The sequence below is a fragment of the Salarias fasciatus genome, chromosome 13 (genome assembly GCF_902148845.1).
Source record: "Salarias fasciatus chromosome 13, fSalaFa1.1, whole genome shotgun sequence".
Taxonomy (NCBI): domain Eukaryota; kingdom Metazoa; phylum Chordata; class Actinopteri; order Blenniiformes; family Blenniidae; genus Salarias; species Salarias fasciatus.
In genome coordinates this window covers 4,692,624-4,715,175 of record NC_043757.1, presented here as the reverse complement: position 1 = coordinate 4,715,175, position 22,552 = coordinate 4,692,624, and the positions used below count along the sequence as shown (strand labels likewise).

General features: G+C 42.0%; 1 protein-coding gene across 3 annotated transcripts in view; it reads right to left on the bottom strand.

The window, feature by feature from the left end:
- Positions 1-22,552, bottom strand: part of ehbp1 (EH domain binding protein 1) — a 186,653-nt gene extending 164,101 nt beyond the window's left edge. For all 3 annotated transcript variants that reach the window (XM_030107356.1, XM_030107357.1, XM_030107358.1), the window contains exons 1-2: positions 22,180-22,552; positions 21,110-21,586 (exon numbers count right to left, since the gene is read on the bottom strand). In XM_030107356.1, coding sequence (XP_029963216.1) covers positions 21,110-21,213 — 104 coding nt within the window. In that variant the 5' untranslated portion in view covers positions 21,214-21,586; positions 22,180-22,552. The remainder of the gene's footprint in view (positions 1-21,109; positions 21,587-22,179) is intronic.

The window sequence follows — 22,552 nt, the reverse complement described above, 5'->3', positions numbered from 1 at the left end:
CCTCCATCTACCTACGCAATGATACGGTGAGACCGTCACTCACACTGGCTTTTATTTCAACTTTTAATAACCTGGTGTACACACATATACAGGTATATACACGCATACACACACTCTTGCAGAGTCACTAATGGCATGAATAAATCATGATGAGACAACTAAACCCTGGCTTTGTCTCTGTGGGCTGCAGCATGCACACAAGCACACACATACACACACAAGAGGTTAGTGTGACAGAAAAAAAAAAAAGAAAAAACAGAGGGAGGGTGAGACACAACCATTCGACCCAGACCAGGCCAGAGTCACACTGATCTAAGAGGAGAAACTGTTCAAACAGATGGGGAAAAAAAAATCAATTGGATCAAATGGCAAAGTGTGGAGAGCTAATATGAAACCCTAAAGTTCAATATTAACCATTATGTGCTTAAAAAATGGCATTAAATAGATGTAGAACAACATCATCGGAGTGCTGACCGAGTCAGATCAATCAGGAAGCTGATAGAAGCAGCTGGCGCTTCTGCTGCACAAACAGAGATCAGCCATAAAATTATGACCACTTGTTTCATATTGCAAAGGTGCCTTCTCACACATTTTATCAGAACTAATATTAACTTCTGCAGCAGATTGAATCAGATCACACTGGTCACCGGCTCACCATATTTATCAGTGAGAGTTGGCCACATATGACTATGCCATTAGTTCACCACTAATCGTATTGGCCCACTTTCGATGTGGATACCGACTACTGCAGACTGGTAAAACTCCATGATAACTGAAGTTATGGAGGTGGTTTGACCATGTCGACAATTCTGCCCATCTTACTGACTAATTTACATTTGTCTATTTATTCTCTTTGTTGTCTTATTTGAATAATCGAACCACTCATATTATCAGTGTCAGGACTAAGCTGAACACAATGTGATATGATATATACAAGGATGTATCCAGAAATACAACATTATTACAACATCCTGACAATATCAAATAGAGTCCAGGTTATAGCTACTCTTTGGTTCTGATCAGTAACCATTCCTCTCCACAAATAAGCCCTCAAGCAGGACTGAAAATATGTTGATGAATCAAACCTGAAAGCATCTTATGGGAACTACTGAGAATCAGCTGCATTTTCTACAAGTCTAAACGAGTCACCCCGGTACATTCGTTCGAAGTGAGTATGTTGGTTGGCAAATAGCAAGAAGCTGCATCAATGACGTCAATGTTGGTGGCATCACACACATTTTTTTTTCCAGGATTACATTGGGTATATGGGATTAACCCACCTACAGGGCAAACACAGCTCTCACAGCAGTAATTCTGCACTTATTATTTGAAAGTCAAACACTGCATTGAGAAGAGTGAAAAAGTAGCTTTGTGACAGACAGATTGAAGGGAGCCGTGAAGAGAGTGGAGGAGAGAAAGAAGCGGGAGACGGAGGAGTGACAAAACAATTTCAGCCTTGAGGAGAGGCCTCACATAGAGCGGCTATTGTCCAACAACTCTCAGCATATCAGAGCTCACGCTGCACACATAAATATCGCCCCCTGTCTCTTTCCCCTTTGTACAGTATTTGCTGTGCTATGAGAAAAATCTGAACCATTTGTCTGCGGGCTAAACGTCCGCTCTACGCTTTTTAGTGTTGTTTTCTCCTCTGGGCGGTGAGAACAGCAATCAATGAGCCACAGGCCAGAAATGCCATAAGAGAAGACACCAATGTGATACAGATGACCTCAAAACAGCATTGAAAGTGAAGATTCAAACACCATGAATCAAACAGACTGAATGAGTCTTCTGGTGTTAAGTGTGCAAATTAACATTTTTATTGTCATTCAATGGGCACAAACAAAAATGTTTCATGCTTATGAACTGACCTCGGGACTCATTTTCACTACTGTTGGGGAAGAAATAGGATTTCTAAATTCTGGAATAATATAGCTCAAAACTGGGTGTATTCTTTAAAGCAGGCCACACACAAAGAGAATCAGGCTGGTTTTGTCCCGATTTTGCCTCATCCCGACCACGCACGGAAAACAAACGACCATCTTTTCTCATAAAAGATTCTCCTTCAAGCGTTGCCTGAAATCTGTGGCGCGTTAAGAGTGAATCTGTCCTGACGATCGGCTGTGGCTCTCCTGTTTATGGTATTTATCATGTTTAAAATCAATATTAATCACAATGACAGCTGTAATATAAAGACGATAGCAATACTAATAGTGATAATAATACATGTAATGTCAATATAATGATAATGATCATAATCACACAATGGTCATATCAATAACATAAACCATACAACCACCATACCACAAAACATAAACCCTACAATAAATTCTCTCAATAAAAAACTTAATCAGCCTGAACAGTTTCCGAGTTCATTTTGTTTTGTGTATCCTCCATGTCTGCCGTTTGTAACAAACTTGAATATAACTTGCAAACTGGTCAATTTCTGATCACTTTTATGGTGAAAACATGTCATTCCTCATGCGCTGCGGGAGCGAGGGACACTTCTACAAGCCGCCCGCCGCGTCAGCACGTCGGCTCCAATCAGCAGCAGCAGGAGTGTAGCAGCGTCTATGTATTACATGTCTATGGCCAAGACCACCATCATAACGTTGTCTTTGAGCTACTCTTCCATGTTGCATGTTCTGCTTTGTTGTTATTTCAGCGTTGCTTTTTTCATCTACGGTGTTTAAGATCATGTTTGACAAAGCAAGATTTTTGGCTTTTGGAGGACAAGATTCTTGATAGGCAGTGAGACAGAATCGGTGTGTGTGTTGTGCTGCTGTGAGAATATCGGAGCACACCACACACAATATGATCAAAACTGATCAATGCCGGATTTTTTTATCTTCATGTGTGGGGTCTGGAAGAGATAAAAAAAAAAAAATCTCTTAAGCTTTTTAAAATCTTTATGTGTATACCGGCCTTTATACAGTAATAAGAAAGATCCAGGATTTTTATCAGCCCTCAGAGAAACGAGCACTTTCTAAATTTCAATATAAATTGTTAAACAAGCTGCTTCTTTCTCACAAATGCATCCTATTCAAATGGGTTCATGACACTCCACCTCCAGAAACATTGTCATATAGAGAAGCATTCAGTGTTGTGTCTCATGAAAGAACAACTGCAGTCCTCACAGGAGCCTATTTCTTAAGATTTGGCATTCTGATCTCAAGTGTACTCTGTTATAAAGACAGCATTGGTCAGAATGGAAAAAGATTGATCACAATGCAAAGTAAGACGTGAGTTTGAGGACCTCCTAAGGTTCTTTGTATAGATGCCCATATATATGTTTTCACCTCATTGTGTTTTTGTGTGCTTACACGTAAGGATGCTGGACTACAGTATATTTTATTTGTCACTGAAACAGGTGTCTCAGGTTTTCAGAATCATCTGGCAAGCCAGATACTATTGATCACGGGCCAGTTGCAGACAACTGATCTAAGATGTAGTAGAAAAAGAGGTTGAAACATGAACGGGGCCTGTGAGGTTGTGTGTGAGCTGGAAAAAGATGGCAGGAAAGAGTAGAAGTGGGTCAGAGAGCTCAGCGGGGAAGCTGTGATCAGAGTCCTCTGAGACTGACACAAAGCGCTGATAAACCCTCCCACATTTGCATTTAAGACTTTTAGCTGCCGCTCTCATCCAGACAAGACACATGATTAGAGAACATGTAGGTGTTCAATATTTCCTCAGACACTTCGGCTTCACCACGAGTTGGAAACATCAGCAGAGGTGAGATCCGCTCAGTCTGCGGATTCTGTGCGGCAGAATCATGCAGCATTAATAAGGTAAAAACAAATCATTTCAATCTATGTTTTTGCTCCTAAACCATCATCTCTAGCATTAAGCATGTACAGTAAGTACCACTAAAAACAGGCACATACGTATTTCATGATTGTTGGAAGACTTAAGGTTGTTGGAAGAAACGAGGCTCTGCGCACGAGACCATCCGTCCACATGGTTGGAAGTGAAGGTTCATCAGGAAGTCAACGCTTCCTTCTCCTTCTTTTAGAAGGAGGAAGCTTACATGACCCCGTTTACGCAACGACATTTCAAGTGAAATCTGAGCATTTTTGCATTTTCTTTTCATAAAACCTTAACGTTTACACAGCAACGCTTTGAAAACTATGTACTACAAAGGATGCCCAGGCACAGTAACATCGTTTCACCCATTCACACAAAGACAGAGAGTTTTCAAAAAGTTGCCTTAGAGTGACTCGATGTCCTGTGAACTCCCTTTTCAGAGACACATTATTAACCTGAGCTTCTGAACCAGCTGCTTTCCCGTTTCAAATGCACTTCAAATAATGAGTGATAATGCATGGGTTATATTAAGAGTTGCTAACTCGGTGTTCGGTGACCTTCACAGAGAGCTGCTGCAAACATTCTGGATGCTGCGTTTGTTTTTAGAGTTCGAATGTTAGTGTTTAGTGTGCATACCTCTGCTCTCTGAGTGCTAACATCCAGATGGGAATCTGTAATTTCAGTGGGTGGCTAGTAGCATAAATTTCTGTGGTGTGACAAACTCGAAACACTTTGTTATGAATGTTTTTAGGGAGTCAACTAAACCCTGCCTAACCTGGTATGAACTAAATTTGTACGTCACATTTAAAAATGGTTGGAAACCCATGTGATATGCATTAATGTGCTTTGAAACTCGTTATTGAAGACCAGGGGGAAAATTTTCTCCTCCGCTGAAAACACTGTACAAACTGGCAAAGCTTCATGTTTCATTAACTGGCAGGACAGGCAGGGAGCAATACATTTTTGTGGACAGGTATACAGACAGGTGTTCCCCAAAGTCTTTGCGCAGCTTATCGAATCACTTTCTTTTATATTTTTTTCATCATAGCTGCATCATCGCTTCCTGCCTGATGTGACAAATCGATTGAAGCCTCTTTCCACAAGGCTTTAACCAAACACAGCATATCCATCAATGTTTCAATGAGTTGTTGATAAATGTGTTCAAGACGATATCATATAAAATATATTACTAAAATAAATAAGTCTTATAAAAAAAATCTAAGCCAGCTGCAGTGGAAACGAAACAAGGAGCGATTCAGCAAGTACACAGTTTGTGACCAAGCCGCCATGCTGGTCTGGTTTCAACCCCGGAGCGACTGTCCAGTCCGGTGCTGGTAAGTTAGTTATGTAGTTATTGATCAGGCGATGTGTCGCAGTCTTCTTTTGTCAATGAAGCTGTCCTGTACTTAAGTGTTGCGGTTGAAGGAAAAGCCTCTTTTTGTTGAGACACCGCTTTGTGACCCACAGGTGACACGGCCAACACTGGTGATATTTTCAGATGTGGCGTGTTTCATTCACTCCAAATCTCAACTGGTTTGACACATGTGAAGCAAGACATCACAAATATACACACCGCAGAAGACTGTCTGATTTACATTAAATAGCTCGTGCGCAAGCCCTGTGCAAAATTCCTAGACAATCGAAAGAAGTCAACTTCCCTAGACGCTCGTTGTGTGTCTAGTCGAGTCTCTCATGTCTGCCAAACATACAGAGGGAGACCTGAGGGATCACTGTGATGTCTGAAAAGGTAGATGCAAGCAAGAAAAGTGTCTTCAGAGGGACGTGTGTGAATTAAAAGCAGAAAGAAATATCATCATTACCATTACATATATTTTGGTCATATATGTTCTATCAGGCAGCCTTATGAGTTTACAGCAAGGCCACGAGTTATTTCTTTGAAGTGGAAAGAGAAGCCTGAAATCGTTATTCAAACTCAGCTGCTCTGCAGACGGAATCTCTTTAGGAGAACCTGGAGTTCCGCCAACAAGAACAGCTGGAAAGGTTTTCTTTTTAGAGAGTAGCACCATTGGCAGCGTCGGGTAAGCTTTATTATGATTAGCAAGCGTAATAACCATTTTACACCTTGCCTTTCTTGACAAACTGTGTGTGGAGACTCACTCCTGATGTAGGGCTCTGCACGACACATCTGAGAACTGGAGAGGTGATAACAGCTCCATCACTGTGTAAAAATCAATTAAAAGTGAAAAAACAAATACAGTACTCAGTGTGAAAAGCTTGTTTTTTTGTTCATACCTGACCTAGTTGGAAATTTCTGATTCAGCAAAGACAGTTAAAAAAAGGATAATCGGAAGAAGGAACAGACTGAAAATGAGGAAGAGAAAGAGAGAAAGGAAGGGAGAGGGGGAGGACTGCTGCTCTCAGTCTGCTGTACTATCAGCCAGCCTGTGGCTATCAAGTCCAGCGCAACAGTGCAAACACAATCTGTGCATGTCACACTCCAGACTGCAAGATAAACTAAACACACACAACACACACAAACAGAAGCACTCGTGTAGCAGGCATGACCTCGCACAGTGGCAACTTAAACCTAAAGCCATGGAACAAAAAAATTGCAGAATGTCTAAGTTTTTGATTAAAAATGTTATCACTGATCAAACCACGGCTACATCTTACAAATCTGGCTCATTGTCAACAGAAAAGGCCTTAACATGCGTGTATGACTGAGCTTTTCAGGATTCCACTAACAGTCTCTTAACATCCAATTATAGAACAGTCAGTACGTGCGTGTTTGTGTGTGTGTGTGTGTGTGTGTGTGTGTGTCAGCAGCCGGGAGCAGGGTCAATGACACCGAGTGAACGCTGAAAGCACTCCAGCCAGACACAAGTGCCTGGAGTGAATGCTCGAGCACCTCACTAATCAGCTTAGCTGATGGGGTCTGGATGTAAAATGTGTTTGAGGGACCTCAGTGTGGAAAAAATTCATCTCCGTTTTTAGATTAAACAACAATAAAGCTAAACAAGTTTAAATTCATACATTTGGTTAGAGTGTCTGCTCATCTGAATGCACCTGATTTACACATTTTAATGAATACCAGAGGAGCAGCGTTTCGTTGATCCTGAAGTGACTCTGGCTTTTGTTTCAAGGGTAAATGCTGAAATCGCTGTGATTTGAAAATGATGTTTGCTTAGACAGAAACAATGCAAATGACTTACAAAGTCAGACAGAAGAAGCAGTGTTTGATCCCGTAATGAAATCACACACACACGTGGGTTGGAGCGTTTTCAAAAAGTACCTCCTTGGGAGTCCTTTCTAAAAGTTGTGTTTTCATTGACTCCGAGTCGTGTAAATGGACCCAAAAATCACAACGAAACCTTTCCGTTTTGGGAACGCTTCAGTTCTCCTCCCCGAAACATGAAACACATGACTGTACGGCTGATATTAACACATTTCCACAGAAGCAGCAATACATCAAGCAGCATTAAAGCAACTTTTTCTTGCTACTTCTTTGCTTAAATCCAGATTACAGAGCATCTTCCTTCAACTTAGTTATGTAATTTCAGCTGAATTCCACAAGTGAATCACTCTCAAACAACTGTTTTTTTTTTTTTTTTTAGAAGCCAGCACACATTATGACGATCTGACAACATCTATGAAAATCACACGTGAGGAAGCTGCATTTTACATTCAGCTTCAAATCATCTGTTGTAATCCTAAAGGTTCTGTTTAATGAAAGTAGAGTGCATTCAGTAATAAGTGACTTCTTAAAAGCAGAGACAGACTGATTGGATGTCAAGTGTGGCCAATTATGTCTGCAACAGTTGAGGAAAGAGGCCAAGGTCAGAGCAAGTAATTAACCAGAGGTGGGCTAGAGGAATGAAAGCAAAATGTAGAGGCACCATTTCCCCGCGAGGGACAGCGGGTCAGGTACAAATTATTTACATCTTCTATGTCTGACAGCAGCATAAGAGCTTTTTGTTGAAGGATAAAACTTTCTCTATGAAATGAGTTTGAAAGTAGCTGTAAAGTCTGGGAATGATGCCCAATAAACTAACGAAGACTGACCAGAAATCTGAGATGAAATGAGGAGACAGCTCAAAGACATCCCCGGATGGATATTCCAAGTGTGTTTGGTCCTGTTAGGAGCTCATCACACATGCTCTTTGATTCCTCCCTTATCACTTCTACTAGATTTACAGAATGAGAGGAGTCCACTAGATTAACTCAATACATGTAAAATTCCTTCTGAGAGTCCATCAGATACAAACAGATACAAATTCACCAAAATCCCGCAAGAATCGAGAAAAAGTTAGAAAGATGTGAGTGTGTCAGAGAACAGAACTAGACAAGCTACGAGGGTGTACCCAAAAGTAACCGGAATTTGGTTGTAACTTTTTATTTCTGACATTTCGAAATAAAACACCACCGTCGCCTTCAAAATAATCTCCATCCGCATTAATGCAGCGCTCCAGCTGTGTTTCCCACTTCATGAATGTGTCGTGACACCCGTGCGTAATTGTGCCATTCAGGGCCATCTGCGATTTGTCTGTCACCTCCTCCACATCTGCAAACCGCTGTCCCTTCAGCTCCTTCTTCAACTTGAGGAACAAGAAAAAGTCACTCGGAGCTACATCTGGCGAGTAAGGCGGATGGGAGAGTAGAGTCACCCCATTCTTCACTAGAAACTGCGTGACGCGCAGCGCCGTGTCTGCTGGCGCTCTGTGGTGGTGGATCAACCAGGCTCCACTACGCGGGCCGCTTCCTCCTCACATCCTCACGGAGCCGTCTGAGGACTTCCATGTAGTAGTCCTGATTTACAGTTTGACCTGGAGGGACAAACTCGCTGTGGACGATGCCCTGGACAGCGAAAAAGCAGATCAGCATTGTTTTCACGGCTGAGCGGACCTGACGCACGGACATCTGGCCCTTCTCAAACCGCCCGAACTCATGGACCTGAGTCTTCCCCAGAGCATCATCCTTGTAGGCTTGCTGCAACAAGGTGGGTGTTTCTGCTGCTGTTTTTCCCAGCAAAAAGCAGAATTTAATGTTTGCGCACTGCTCTGGCTTCCCAGTCAATGTCGCCATTTTGGAAAAAATCGCAGAGTGCAGCTGCACTCTGTTACTGTAAATAGCGCCTGACAGGCATCAGTGTAACTCTGAGATCTCAGACTTTTCACGGATATGCACGAGGCTTACCTGTAGCACATCTGACGGCCAGAAGTCGAAACTCATTATTATTATCATTATTTTATGACCAAATTCCGGTTTCTTTTGGGAACCCCCTCATATTTACACACCTTTAATGGAGCTACAAATCGCCAGCTGAGACCCGGACACATCCAAGAAGCAACACCGAAGCACAGAAGGACGCCAAACTGAAGCGCCTCAGATGTCACTGTCTGACAAACCTAATAAACTTAACTCACTCTGGTGGGTATGTGTTTAATCGGCATGGAGAGCAGGGACAGCTGACTCAACCCAGCTCAATTACACCTTTAAAACATCTTTACCTGCAACCATGATCAATATGGCCACTATAAAAGAGCAAGTGCATGATGTTGAAAGGTAAGCAAAAATTGCGCTGAGATGCTGAGACGGAGGAGTTTCTGCAGACTAGGGGAAGTTTGTTGGTTTTATGGGGACCGTCTCTCTCGTTTTAATCTGAGTTGGCAAATGCAGATGTGTCACAGATTCTGATGACATTTAGAAATCTACTATACGACAACATTTTCAAGTGGAAACCGAAAACTTTTGTTGCATTCTGGGTTCATTTATATTCCATCATTGCAGTAACTGGACTGAGCGCCTTTTGTTCATATTGTTTGAGCTTTCTGTCTGTATACTCCTGCATGCACCGCTTGCTTTGCCGGTTATAGTTACCAAAATGGGGCACTCAGTCCGATCAGCCCACAGAACACTGTATTTGAGAAGTCTTGAAATGATTGCTTTGTAAATGGCTGTATTTATCGAAAAGCTCATATAACTGCAATAGCTGGAAAACATCTGACTTATAATTAAATAACATGACTAAAAGAGACCTTGAGAAATGCAGTATGACATTAAAACCAGGGTAGCAACAGTAGTCAATATAAAGCTCCTTCCCAGTACAGAGGCCCCCTCAGGCAGGGATCAGGCACAGCAGGAATCAGCTGGATCATATGCTTTCAGAGCCAGACAAATAATGGGATAATAGCAAGTTACACTTATAAAGGGAAAACAGGCAATAAAAAAATGCTAATCTTCCTTAAAAGCTCTGCTTATACCGGTTTGCTAATAGCCATAGGAAGTGATTGACAAAGTATAAACCACAATCATCTTGTGATAAGGAGAAACAAAAAGCCCCAGTGAGGACTGGAACATCATTTATTGATGCAGATTTTACATGGGCAATGAGGCTTCAGCAGTCAAAAGAAAGCATGCACAAAATGTATCAATTAAAGTATTAAACATTTCATCCTTGCTTATTGCCAAGTAAAATGATCATCTGTGAAACCAGTTGTTTTTTAGGGCTCCTTAATCGTCAGGGTTGCCTGTCACTAGTCAGGGCTGCAGTGCCAACAGACGTATGCTCATAAAGCCAGCTCAGTTTGACTATATGTTCATCTGGAAAATTAAAAGAAGGTAGCGTGGAGGCTCTCTCATAAAAAAAAAAAAAAAAAAAAAAAAAGTATATCATCACGGCATTGGAGCAATGCACATTTTGAATAGCAACCTGCAGAGAACGATGAAGGCTGAGTAGCAACAAAGACATCAATTTGATACCGTTTCCCCAGAGACGCTGATCTTGCCCGGTCTGAGAAAAAAATAACAGCTCATCACCACAATGACTCACATGATCAGCTTTCACTTAACTCTGTTAAAGGAAAAGCAGGAAGCAATTAAAAAAAAAAAAAAAAAGAACCCAACTTCTAAAATACATGATATATACTGGGGACAATGTTTGAAACTATAATTGCAGCAGGTTGTTCATTTTTGTCAGAAGAAGATTTCAGTATGGTTTGGCGCACAATCGGCCACACCTCTCTGCAGGGTGATAAATGATGCTCAGTCTCCGTGGCCGTGTGTATCTCTGCCTCACAGCGGCAAAGGAAGACACATCGGCAGAGTTTCACCACATTTAACACCCCATTGACTGCTTCAGTCCAACAGTTTTTCATGTCACCCCGTGTATGTGGGCGGAGTGGGTAAATGCCTGTTTGTGTCCATAATTGCGGCATAGCGCATCTCCCACTTGGACGAATTCCTCCGCAAAGCGTTTTAAGAGACACTGCAGAGGGAAGGAAATAAAGGAGAGAGGAAGGGTGGCAGATACAGTAATCAGGAGATGGAGAAACAAAAGAGATAAGACAAGAGAGCAGCAGAAAGAGAAGAGAGAGGAGCATTAATGACAGTGTGAGAGCTGGCCCAGATGACATCAGTGTGCTTGGTGCAAGAAAACAATTACTGAATCACAGGAGGGGGAATGAAGAGAGCTGCAATCTGCACTGAGAGGACAATACAGTTGGCAGATTTAAACCAAAAGCAAATGCCGCAATTAGGCAAGTGATGAGCAAGCAGGCAAATTACAACAACTTGCGTTTCAATTATGAAAAGACACTTTCCTCAAGTTTGGTATTTCACTGGCAGCCCTGTTGAGCACTGAAGTCTTTAACGTCAGACCACAAACACAAGAAAAAGGACACGTTTTGTTTTTTCAAAAACCTCAAAGGCAACAATCATCCAAATCCTGACGTTTCATCCAAAATTCCTGCACAACAGTAACCAGTGCACTCTACAATCACCTGGCAATGAAACAGTCTCCTGGTGCCAAACTTTCACTCAGGAATCTGTGAAGGCCTCCCAATTTGAATAGAATGGAGAGCCACGTCAGAAGAGTTGGCAGGAAGACGCTGCTCTGGCAGAGACATGATGATGGACACGTGCCACAACCCACACATGCTCAGCAGAAGACAACATGTCACAGCCTGACACACGCTGGTCACTTTCGCTAAAAAAAATCACACACACACACACACACACACGCACACACGCACAGTCTTGTATTTCTATCCTTGTGGGGACCGTCCATTGACTCCCATTCATGTCTAGCCCCTAACCCTGACCCTTACCCTAACCCTAACCCACACCACAACAAAGCCTAACCCTAAAGAAATGTTTTTGACCTTTTACTTTTTTCAGTAACAACAACATGGTCAAGAAAACACTGTTTCTCCTACTTAGGACCGGAAAAAGGTCCCCACAAGGCACGTCGTTCCACGTTTTGCTATCCTTGTGGGGACATTTGGCCCCAACAAGGATAGAAATACGAGAACGCTCACACACACACACACACACACACACACACACACACACACACACACACACACACACACACACACACACACACAGACCTATCAGTCAGCTGTCAGTCTGACACTGGAACTGAGGAATTCATTTATGCAATTTTGGTATTTTGCAACACTTTAACTTTAACAAGCAAAGAACGGGCAAGTTGAGATATTATAAAGGAAGGATAATGGCATGTAATGAACACACAACTAGCAGCTCTAGCATTCCATGACAGATGAATACACAAACTCTATTTCAAATAAGGATGCATTTACATTCAGGTGGAACAGACCTTTGTATGATTTCTGAATTGGTACTGAAGTTGTCCTGAATTTTAGAGCCAAAGTTAGTTTGACAAGCAGGATTTAGGAGCCCTATGAACTTACTTTCATGCAGTTCGACTAAAGTCTGATGAGTGTGTAAACCAAAGAGCCACATGGAATTCACGTCTATAGCATACTTCCTCTAATTCAGCAGTTTCAAAGCACTTTACACCGTTACACCAATGCACACACATAAATAGTAATAACTGGCAAGCAAGATGCTCCACTTCCATCGCAAGCAATTTGTGGACACTTGGACATGGATAGAGCAAGATGGAGGATCAAACCACCAACTGCCACTGGAAGACATCTCAATGCTCAGACTGAGCCACAGATACTCGTTCTGTAAGAAGATGCAACAGACTTTAATAGATCCACAGCCTGGGTTCATCATAACTGATTTCCTTCTGACATTTTAATAGTCTGCTTGTGAGATCCAAGTCGGTGAAAATCCCACCACAATAATCCAACATGCATTGTTACAATCAGCTCAGACTGTAAGTAGCAGCAGCAACTTTTGGTCCAATGAAAAAATATGCTCTGGTAAGAAAAACCAAAGAAAACCAGAATTACTTTTTTTTTTCAATTTCTTTTCAACTTTGATTGAGATCAGGAAACCACACTGCAAGTGTGAACACTGCAAACACACATCTAAAACTCCAATGCCACACACAGCTGCCAAACCAAACTCTCACATGGTGAGAGCTCCAGTAAATCCCAGGGCCAACACAATAACACACGTATTCACTCGGCTGACGCAGATAAACACAACAAGCGCCTCTTTTTTGACATCAGATGAATTACAATAACAATAGTTTTTTGCAATCAATACACACATTTAAGTATATGATGCAAATCCGTTTGGTGTTTGAGATTCGTTCTTCCATTTGTTCCTTCTGCATCGCTTCCCTCACAGTTCCCAGCAGCAGCTTTTATGAAGATTAGCAGCTGATTTGACTCTGTTGATTTTTTATGATTTTCTTGCTTTCTGTGTGTCTGACTACTGTTCTGTGGTCACCAGGTATGAAATAGAGGTTAGAGAAGTGGAATTTACAAGGTCGAATCCCACAGCGGACAGGACACTACCGTGGCTCCCTGAGCATAACCTCTGACCCCCCCATCAGCTCCCGGGAGGGCCGTAATGTGTCTGCCCGGCTCATCCTAGAAAAAGGATGGGTGAATATGGAAAACAAATTTCTCCAAGGGGATTAATAAAGTATGATTAGCTCAGGCAGTGTTTTGCTAAAAGTATATTGTGCACGTTCAACTCGCGATAACGTTGATATATTTTGTGTGGAGCCCCTGAAAACAGCTTGCAAGGGGGAACTTTGAGAGAACAACTCCATTCTTCAATGCTGTCCATACGAATGTCCACGTACTCCCATAAACCTCCGTGTTATACTTAATAAAATTCGCTGAAATCCAGTCAAAACTCTTTCATAAAAAAGTTTGCAACAAGGCTATAATAATAATAATAATAATAATAATAATAATAATAATAATACAATTATTTAAATCAATAACTTGTGCAATGATTAGGCAGTGAAAATAAAATTTCCCAAAATTGGTCTTCTGTGCAATACGTGACTCCTTGATAACATAAATGAAAGATTAATTGTCAGACGTGCAGATGAGCATTAAGAAACAGCAGATTAAGAAACACTTCATAATTAAGGCAGGTGAACCTTGTATATCGAAGTTTAAGCCTTAAAATGTGTTGCGTAACTCTCTGAGCTCATAAATGAATTGATGATCACATGAATATGTACTTGGGCTTTTGTTTCTTTTTAAAGTTAGCACTGGAAGGAATTTTTCCCCACAACTAGCTGAGCAGTGAGTGTTGAGAGTTTTGCTTTAAGAGCATAAAAGCACATCCTTCAAATAGTGCTGAGTACCAGGAAAGATACTGACTCAACGAGCACATTGATCTGACTCTTGATGATTTGGTTAAATCAGAAAACCTCAATCGAGCCTCAGAAATCAGAGCAAACCCAACATGCAGTGATATTCTACTTCACACCAAGAATGTATTTTAGTCAAAAGTCAGGTTCTTTTCCTCATTTTCATCGCCTCCGTGATTGTTTGTTCAATATAAACGCTTCATTACACAGAGACGGTTTTCCTAATGGGAATCACAGTTTGTCAAACAGTCAGGAACACAGCCTGTAAGGTCACATGAGATGATCAGATCCTGACACAAAAGTCACTGAGCTATTTTAAAGCTCAGTGGGAAAGTCGGACAGAGATGTTATCATGAGATTAAGCAAAGTATAGATTAGTGGTTGTCAGGGATTTGTCCGAAGCTGATATACTGTTAGCACATATATTAAACCACAAAACCAGAAAAAAATGATTATCACTGCTAGGCCTGGGCGATTATATGATCGTGATTGTTGATCGCGATTAATTTCCAGTCGATCACGGTGATCAGCTGGGGGCACATTTTCTCGATCAGACAAGGCAGAAATGTGCGTGACCACAGCCAATCAAAGTCGGCTTTTTCCTGCTCAACTTCCGCCTGAAAGTTGTCTGAGAAGTAACCAGAGATGGAGCTGAACGTGGAGCCGAGGCCAGCGAAGCAGATGAAGTCAGCCATGCCTCGGCGTTATCCTCTGAAGATGAGGCTGCTGCTGACAGGAAAGGCTGCTCCACCCGCACTGCTGCTAGCTCACCGCTGCTAGCACGCCGCTGCTGGCACACCGAACCGCAAAGAATCTGGTCTTTTTAGTAGGAACTACTTGTGATACAGTTTAACTAACGATCGTTCAGTTCTTCTCTTTTACTGAAAAAACGGTGCATCGCATCATTGAACATATCACCACTTCTTGCCGCTAACACTCTTCTTCTAACAACATGCAGAGAGAGCCTGCAGCGCTGCAGCGCCCTGCTTCTTCTGTGGTGTCTGTGTAAAATAAGGTTGAACATGCAAACAGCACCCCTAGTGGCATGAAGTGTAAATGCAGTCATGGCGTCGTCTGTGCACCGTGGTCTGAATGAGGATCTCCCTGGGGTTATTATGTTTCAGAAACCAGAATATTTATCTTAACACGAATATTGACGGCATGTAAACGTAGCCAGTGTCATCTTTTCAGGCCACTGCACCATACGAGCAACATTCTAAGAGGATAAAAACAATTACTTTTGTCTATTTTTTTTTGTGTGTATTGTAGTTTTGTACTGCTACATTTTAAGTCTAATCTGTCCAATCTCGATTATTTAAATTTTGTACATTTGATGCAAGCATTAATGATGGCAGCAGCATATTTAGCATCAGAACTTGAAAATAATGTTTATATTCTAAAGCACCTTCATTATCTCCAGGCGGTTTCTTTAGTTTTTTAATCTTTTATAGCAACAAAAATCCTCAGGGCTGTAAACTGTCACACTGTAACTAACGATCGTTCAGTTCTTCTCTTTTACTGAAAAAAAAAACGGTGCATCGCAAGATTTTATTATCTTGGTGCTAGATTTTTTTTTTCCATTGAAATTTCCAGAAATTGTTCTTATTTTTCTATGTTTATATTATTTAATTTGCATTGCGATTTACTTAGTTTGTTAATAAAATGTTTAACTATTCTATACTTCTAGTTTTCAGTGTGGATGCTTTAAAACTGGTTTAAAAACAATATAACATATCGTGATTATAATCGAGATCGAATGATATGAAAAAAAAAATCGTGATCATTTTTTTTGCCATATCGCCCAGCCCTAATCACTGCGTTTCGATATTACAGCTACCTTTAAATTAAAGTCAATTTATTTTATTTTATTACTTTTCATGCAGAGAAGAGGTTGCTGTCCACCTTTTTCATAAATAAAAATAAATACTTTTTAAATCAGACAGGAGGCAGAAATTCCATCTTGTTTTCCTGAAAAATTTGAATATGTCATTTTCCGAAGAGAAATGCAGCAACAGTGAATGGTGCCATATTTCAGCGGCAAACAAAAACACTGAACTCATTAATGTTTTAAGGGCTGGTCAGAATTGATTCGGGCGTCTGAAAAGGGAGTGTGAGTGGAATATCAACTCCACTCAGCAGATCGGTTTACAGCAGAGCAACCAAAGTACAGGAAATATAAAAATAGAGGAATTACTTTCAAAACACTTGATATGACCCGAAACTCTGTAACTGCTAATTTCCCCTCGATCAACAGCAAGAACACAATGACAGTCAGCCAACACGCCCCAATAAACTGATTATATGCCAGAAGAATATATGTGAGTACAGTGAGTGACTAAAACCCGTCTGAAACTGCGACATGATTATTTACTGTTATATGCATATTTTGGTCAGTTTTCAGATACTTACGGATGTGGAGCAAACACAGTAACACCACTTATGATATGTGGGGGCAGTTTTGTGCGGTACAGTTCAGGTGCACCCAGCAAAAGGAACAAAAAAGTCATCAGGGCAAGATTATACAAATATCTATATACACAAATATACACAAACTTATCTACAACATTACCTCACCTGGCCTTAATCTCCTTCCGTATAAATCTGACTTAAGGCGCAAATACTTGTTATGGCATTTTTAACGAATTTAAGAATTTGATCCGCAAGTGAGGCAAAAAAAAAATTGATTGTCATTATTTCTTTACGACAACTAAATTATACAAAAAACAAATTACAGACAAAAGCAACTGTGGAATATCTGTACAAAGTGAAGTATCTCAAGAAAAATCTCGCTCTCAAAGCTGCAACTTTGTTTGGTGTGTGACACAACTGTGAGTCTGGAAATGCTGTCATTGTCATTTCATTAACTTTACTCTGCAGATTATCCAGCATTCAAAGCGCCCGTCCTCCAAAGACCTAGTCCTAGACCGAGTCCATGTCCTTCAAAACATGCAGCTCCTGCATTGAGACACAATTATAGACTGCTTGGCATCACAGCTGATTGTAGCTTGGCAAGATCCAAACAATCTCCATCACCTCCTGCAGGACGATACTTGGAGTTGCTCAAACAGTTGTGGTTTGATTATGTTGCTGGAATAAAAAGGTGGTTTCACACCATGATAGTCTGGACTCTGCTCGGTTGGATGAGAAATGCCAGAAAGCTTCAGACCCTCATTCGGTTCTGTTCACTTTCCCACTACTGTGGGACAGCGGCAGACTGCAACGTGCTGCTGTAGTTACAAAGTTCACTTTCAATGTCCGAGGACGTGAACTTGGACCCTTCGATGTTAAGAAGGTGGCTTTCAAACATATCATAGAGAATCCCTGCAACAATTACTCTCCCTGAGTTGCGTTCAAACACGCTAAACCCACATTCTCATGACAAAAGGCATCAAGTGGCCTAAAGCACATAAAGAACCAACCACCTTTGAACTTCTTACTCTTTACATTAATCGAAGTGTTCACCAAAACTATCTCGACTTTGGAGATTATTCCACTGAGCCTTTGAGTGTAAGCCAAGTGTGAAAAACGCTTTTATATTTCACACAATGTACATTCAAAGCACCCAAACCTTGATGCATGGTCACAAGCGGTCCCGACACAAAATGAGCCTTCAGCTATTCTTCCTGTTATTGACTGCACAAATTAACAGGGTGAGAGCTCAACAATCACTTCTGTAGGATTCTGGATTTGGGAACTATTTGAGCTCTGAGGACTGTTTTCTAATCTTTGAGATGGAAAAATTCCAGTGCAACAACAACATACCATGCTGATGAAGTGTAAGGAAGGCCCAAACCAAACGCCAAAGTTTTCTTTCTTTTTTTTCTTCTTTTTCAAAAGCACAAACATTCACAGGGAGACAGGCAAAGACCCTGTGGCAACACGCTCAGCAACACCGGGGATGTGAAGACTGACATCTCACACCGGACGTTATTTAAACAGTGTTGTAAGCAGTGGAGTTGGCATTTCAGATGAAAGGCAGCATCAAAAACTGTCTGGTGCTTCACAAACTGCAACAAGGAATGAACACGCTCCAACCCCAACATGACAGCAGACCTTTATGCCATGTACAGCAAGCTGGTATTTGAAGAAAAGTCTCAGTACTGCTCATCTCTAAAGGTTGGCAAACTTACATTTAGAGTCTTCAGTTAGACAATTCTCAGTTATTTAACTGAAGTGTGTAACAGAAATGGTTATGTATTCATGTCCCTCACATTTAATAACAAGTAAGAAAAACTCTTCTTAGAAAGAACAACAAAGTGTGCTGCTCACTACATGCTTGAGCCCACCCACCCTTTGCTCTGGGAAGAGATGTACATTTTTCTCATTCCATTCTCCAACACGTTAACATCTGTCCCAGGTCGAAGCTCTGTGGGGCTGTGGTAGCCCCGCCTACGGCCAACCACTTGAGAAACCCTGTCCGCAGGCTACGACTATGCTTTACAAGCCCCGGCTTTTCCCTCGTTACAGGACAAATACCTGGAGGCTGAGAGCTGTAGCGTGTACCCGCCTATCTCTAAACTTTATCTCCAACGTTGAAAACACACCCAATAGCTGAATTGGGTCTTCCATTCATTACGTTGACACTTGAGGAATATTTTGGGGTTGTACCACAGGACAAAGAGTTAAACGCTGATCCAAAATGGATTGAAATAAGGAGTATGGTATAAGCAAGGGCGGCTCATTAATGTAGGGATGATCACTCTTGACCCATAGGATGGGTCCTATAGACCAACAAGATGCGATTAAGGTTGATTCGTGATTTTAAACTGCCTGTACGTGTGTGTGTGTGTGTGTGTGTGTGTGTGTGTGTGTGTGTGTGTGTGTGTGTGTGAGTGTGTTACTGTCTTTCTTGAATTCGTGATGGAGTGGCGACCTGTCCAGGCTACATCCTGTCTGCATCTGGAATCAGCTGGGATCAGCTTCAATAGTTGAAAACAACATGTTGGACGAAGTGGTCCAGAAAAGAGGTGTTTGTACGATATGAAAGCAAAACAAAATGTATGCTGTTCATGAGCCTGCTTTTTTTTTTCCCCCATAGTGATTGTGATTAAGCACAATCTGTTATCAAATTTAGCCCATGGCTGAGACCAGAGGCTGTGCTAACCAAATATGGTCCATCAAAGCCTGAAATCCATTAACAATGACGGGAAAATCAAAAGGCTGCCGGTCGCAACGACAGAGTAGATTAGGGAGAGCAGATTCTGTCAGTTTCACTGACAGACATCAAGAAATTCTCAGATTCTGGTTCAGATAACAGCGACGAACACTAATCAGAAAGACTGATCTCATCTCTTTTTGACCGGTGCGCACTGCCACAGGTAGATAAAAGACAAATGTTTGATATTCTGCATCTTGTATCAGGCCATCCAAATAAACAACATCCAGCTGGATGATAAGTTTGCAACGTTATGTATTAATGTGCAACAACATATTTAATGAAGCTAGTGTAGAGGAAAGATAAATTAATGGATGGAGACAGAGGATGTGCTTTATGTTCACTGAAAACACGTGCCTCAGACATTTCATCTAGCTTTCGAGAGCTTCAAATAAATTTCCCCACAGCCATAACATTTTCTTCAAACATAAAGTTAGCCTGTGGAAATTATCTGTCAATACTTCAAACTGCTAACACATCACAAAGTGAAGGAAACGCTTGGAATCAGCATCTTGAGCATAATTTCTAAAATCTATTTGACTGCTTCAGGAGTCTGAACAAGCGTCATCAGATTCTTCAGATTCATCCATTCACAGACACACACAGCAGTAGCACATGCTTGTACATAATTGGTAAAAACCTGAAATGCAATGCTTTGCTCCAGCAGGTGTAGAGAAAAAGATAAGTGACTGGACAGATAAACTGTGTGCCGGTGTAAATTATTGTGTAAATTACAGCTCTGCAAAGGCTCAACGATTTCATCCACACTATCAGAGGACCACACTGTGACTGTGCACCTCCACCATGAGGATTTATGTGACTTTAATATGCAAAGTACTTTACGGTACATCTTTAATTTTAATCAGTGTACATGCATTATGTATTTTTTAACCTTTAAATAAACCTAGTAATTAAAAATGTTGGTGTAATTTCAAGTGATGACTGGTTCAAATGACTATCATCCTTACATTATATGAGAAAACAATAATGTATTAGTTTCTACTTTTTTTGCCACAGTAAGGTGATGGGGATAGAGTTTAAGGAACGTCTTCAGTTCAAAATGATTTATAAACATTGAGACTAGAAGTTAAAGAGACGACACTTGTTCAGCCGTCTGATGTGTCACATCCATCCATTCTCACACACACCAGTGGCGATGGCTGTCATGAAAGGTCCTCATACACTGGAAGCAATTCCAAAAACAGAGCTGACGAGCATTTTTTTTTGCAATCTTTCAGCTAAAACTACCTGGTATATTTCTCATAGCCAGTTTAGTTCTACAGTAACCAGAGTCAGGGTCAGATTGTACTTTGAGTCTTTTGCTTCCGAGCATCTCAACAGTATGACGGCAGTTTGAATGCAACTCTTCTATTTAAAGGCAAATATCTTCTTAATGAATACTAAAGCAAATTCAACATCAGCACTGGTGAAGAAAAAAAAACATTACAATTTTACAAGGCAGTAGGGCCCCTCCCAGCATACAGACATGCCTGCACACTAAGGAGGCTGTGTGTGTGTCTGTGTGTGTGTGAATTATGGCCACCAGGAACAAGCTCAACATTCCAGCACACACAGAGACGCGCAGTTTTCATGAGGCTTTAATGACAGCGCTGTGATCGCCTGCTGTAGCTGAGAAAACTCACCATTTCTTGGTGCACTCCACCATTAATTCCTGATAGGAAGCCACGAACTGGAATTTGGAGGCGTGCTTCCCCACGCGCTGCAGTCTCTTCCAAACCGAGGCCATGTTTCTCGGGGAACGGGTAGTTCCTGCGTGCCGATCCCTTCCTGGCCTTCCTTCTTTGGGATTCCTTTGTACGAAGTCACTGTAAACGTTTATATGAATCCTGGCATTCCCAACCTGCACAGACACATAGTCAATATTTCATCTGAGCCACGTTGGGAGGGAAAACAGATCTGACTGCACATCCAGGCTTGACTGAAGCTCTTTAAAAACTGCCTGATAAATCCCCATGTAAAGAAGAGAAATCTCTGCAGCAGTAGTCCGACTCTGATTTGATGGCGATCATGATGCCAAGAGGAGAAGCACTACATAATTTGGAAAGCAGTGATGAGTAATCCATTGGGTATAAATATCTTATTTCCATCTGGTGATCTTCCTGCAAAGGAGAGAAGAGGAGGGAAAAGGAAAAAAAAAAGACAGTGAGAGAGCCAGACTGTACAAACCCCGGAGACCTGGCGTTAAGTAACTCCTCTAAAGCTTCCTCTGTGCAGGGATGCTGGCTGCCTGCAGCTGCTGTCCCGTTATCACCGGCTGGAGGTCTGCACATCTTGTAACAACGAACCACTTCAATCTACATGGTTACACTTTGTTAATGTGCGAGAATGTGGAGAGGAGTCCCGACAGCAGCGGCAGAGCGCTCCGGATGGAGCGATGGGGGGGGGGGGGGGGGGGGGGGGGGGGGGGGGGGGGGGGGGGGGGGGGGGGGGGTGCTAACTCACACAAATATGGATTTACCTGATAAAACATGCATATATGAGACGTGACATCGCGCTAAAACGGACCTTTTAACCAGTATTCAGAACAATAAGCACATGTTAGGTCGCCAGTGGAAGCCGAGGCTGCTATAAACACGTTGTAAACAGAGGATAAAGCCTCTGGATCCAGGGAATAGTCCGAGCCGTCCACCGGGATGAAGCGGCTCCGAGGCTAGCGGCTGAACCGTGTGAACTGTACCAGAGTGACACTCACCTCCTTCACCGCAGAGACATTTCCAGGAGACGAAGCGGGGACACGGCGACAGAGGGGAAGGGGGGAGAGAGGAGGAATCGTGTGCGGGGGACTCAAGCGAGCCGGAGCTTCGCTAGCTAATTACCTCCATACAGCTAGCTAACGGGGCTAGCATCGGGGGCTAGCCGCCACGGAAACCCTTGGTTTCCAAGCGGAGACATTTACTCCACAGGTGAGGTTCGAGACGGTAACGCCGGAGAACGAAACACTCCCGGTGATGTGCGGCCAAGATACGGATGAAAAGAGAGCAGCCGGACGCCCCGGTGCTGGTTCCCGCAGTGAAGTAGTCCGATAGTTGGCGATAGTTTGAGGGATCGTTTCGTGTGAGGAGCGT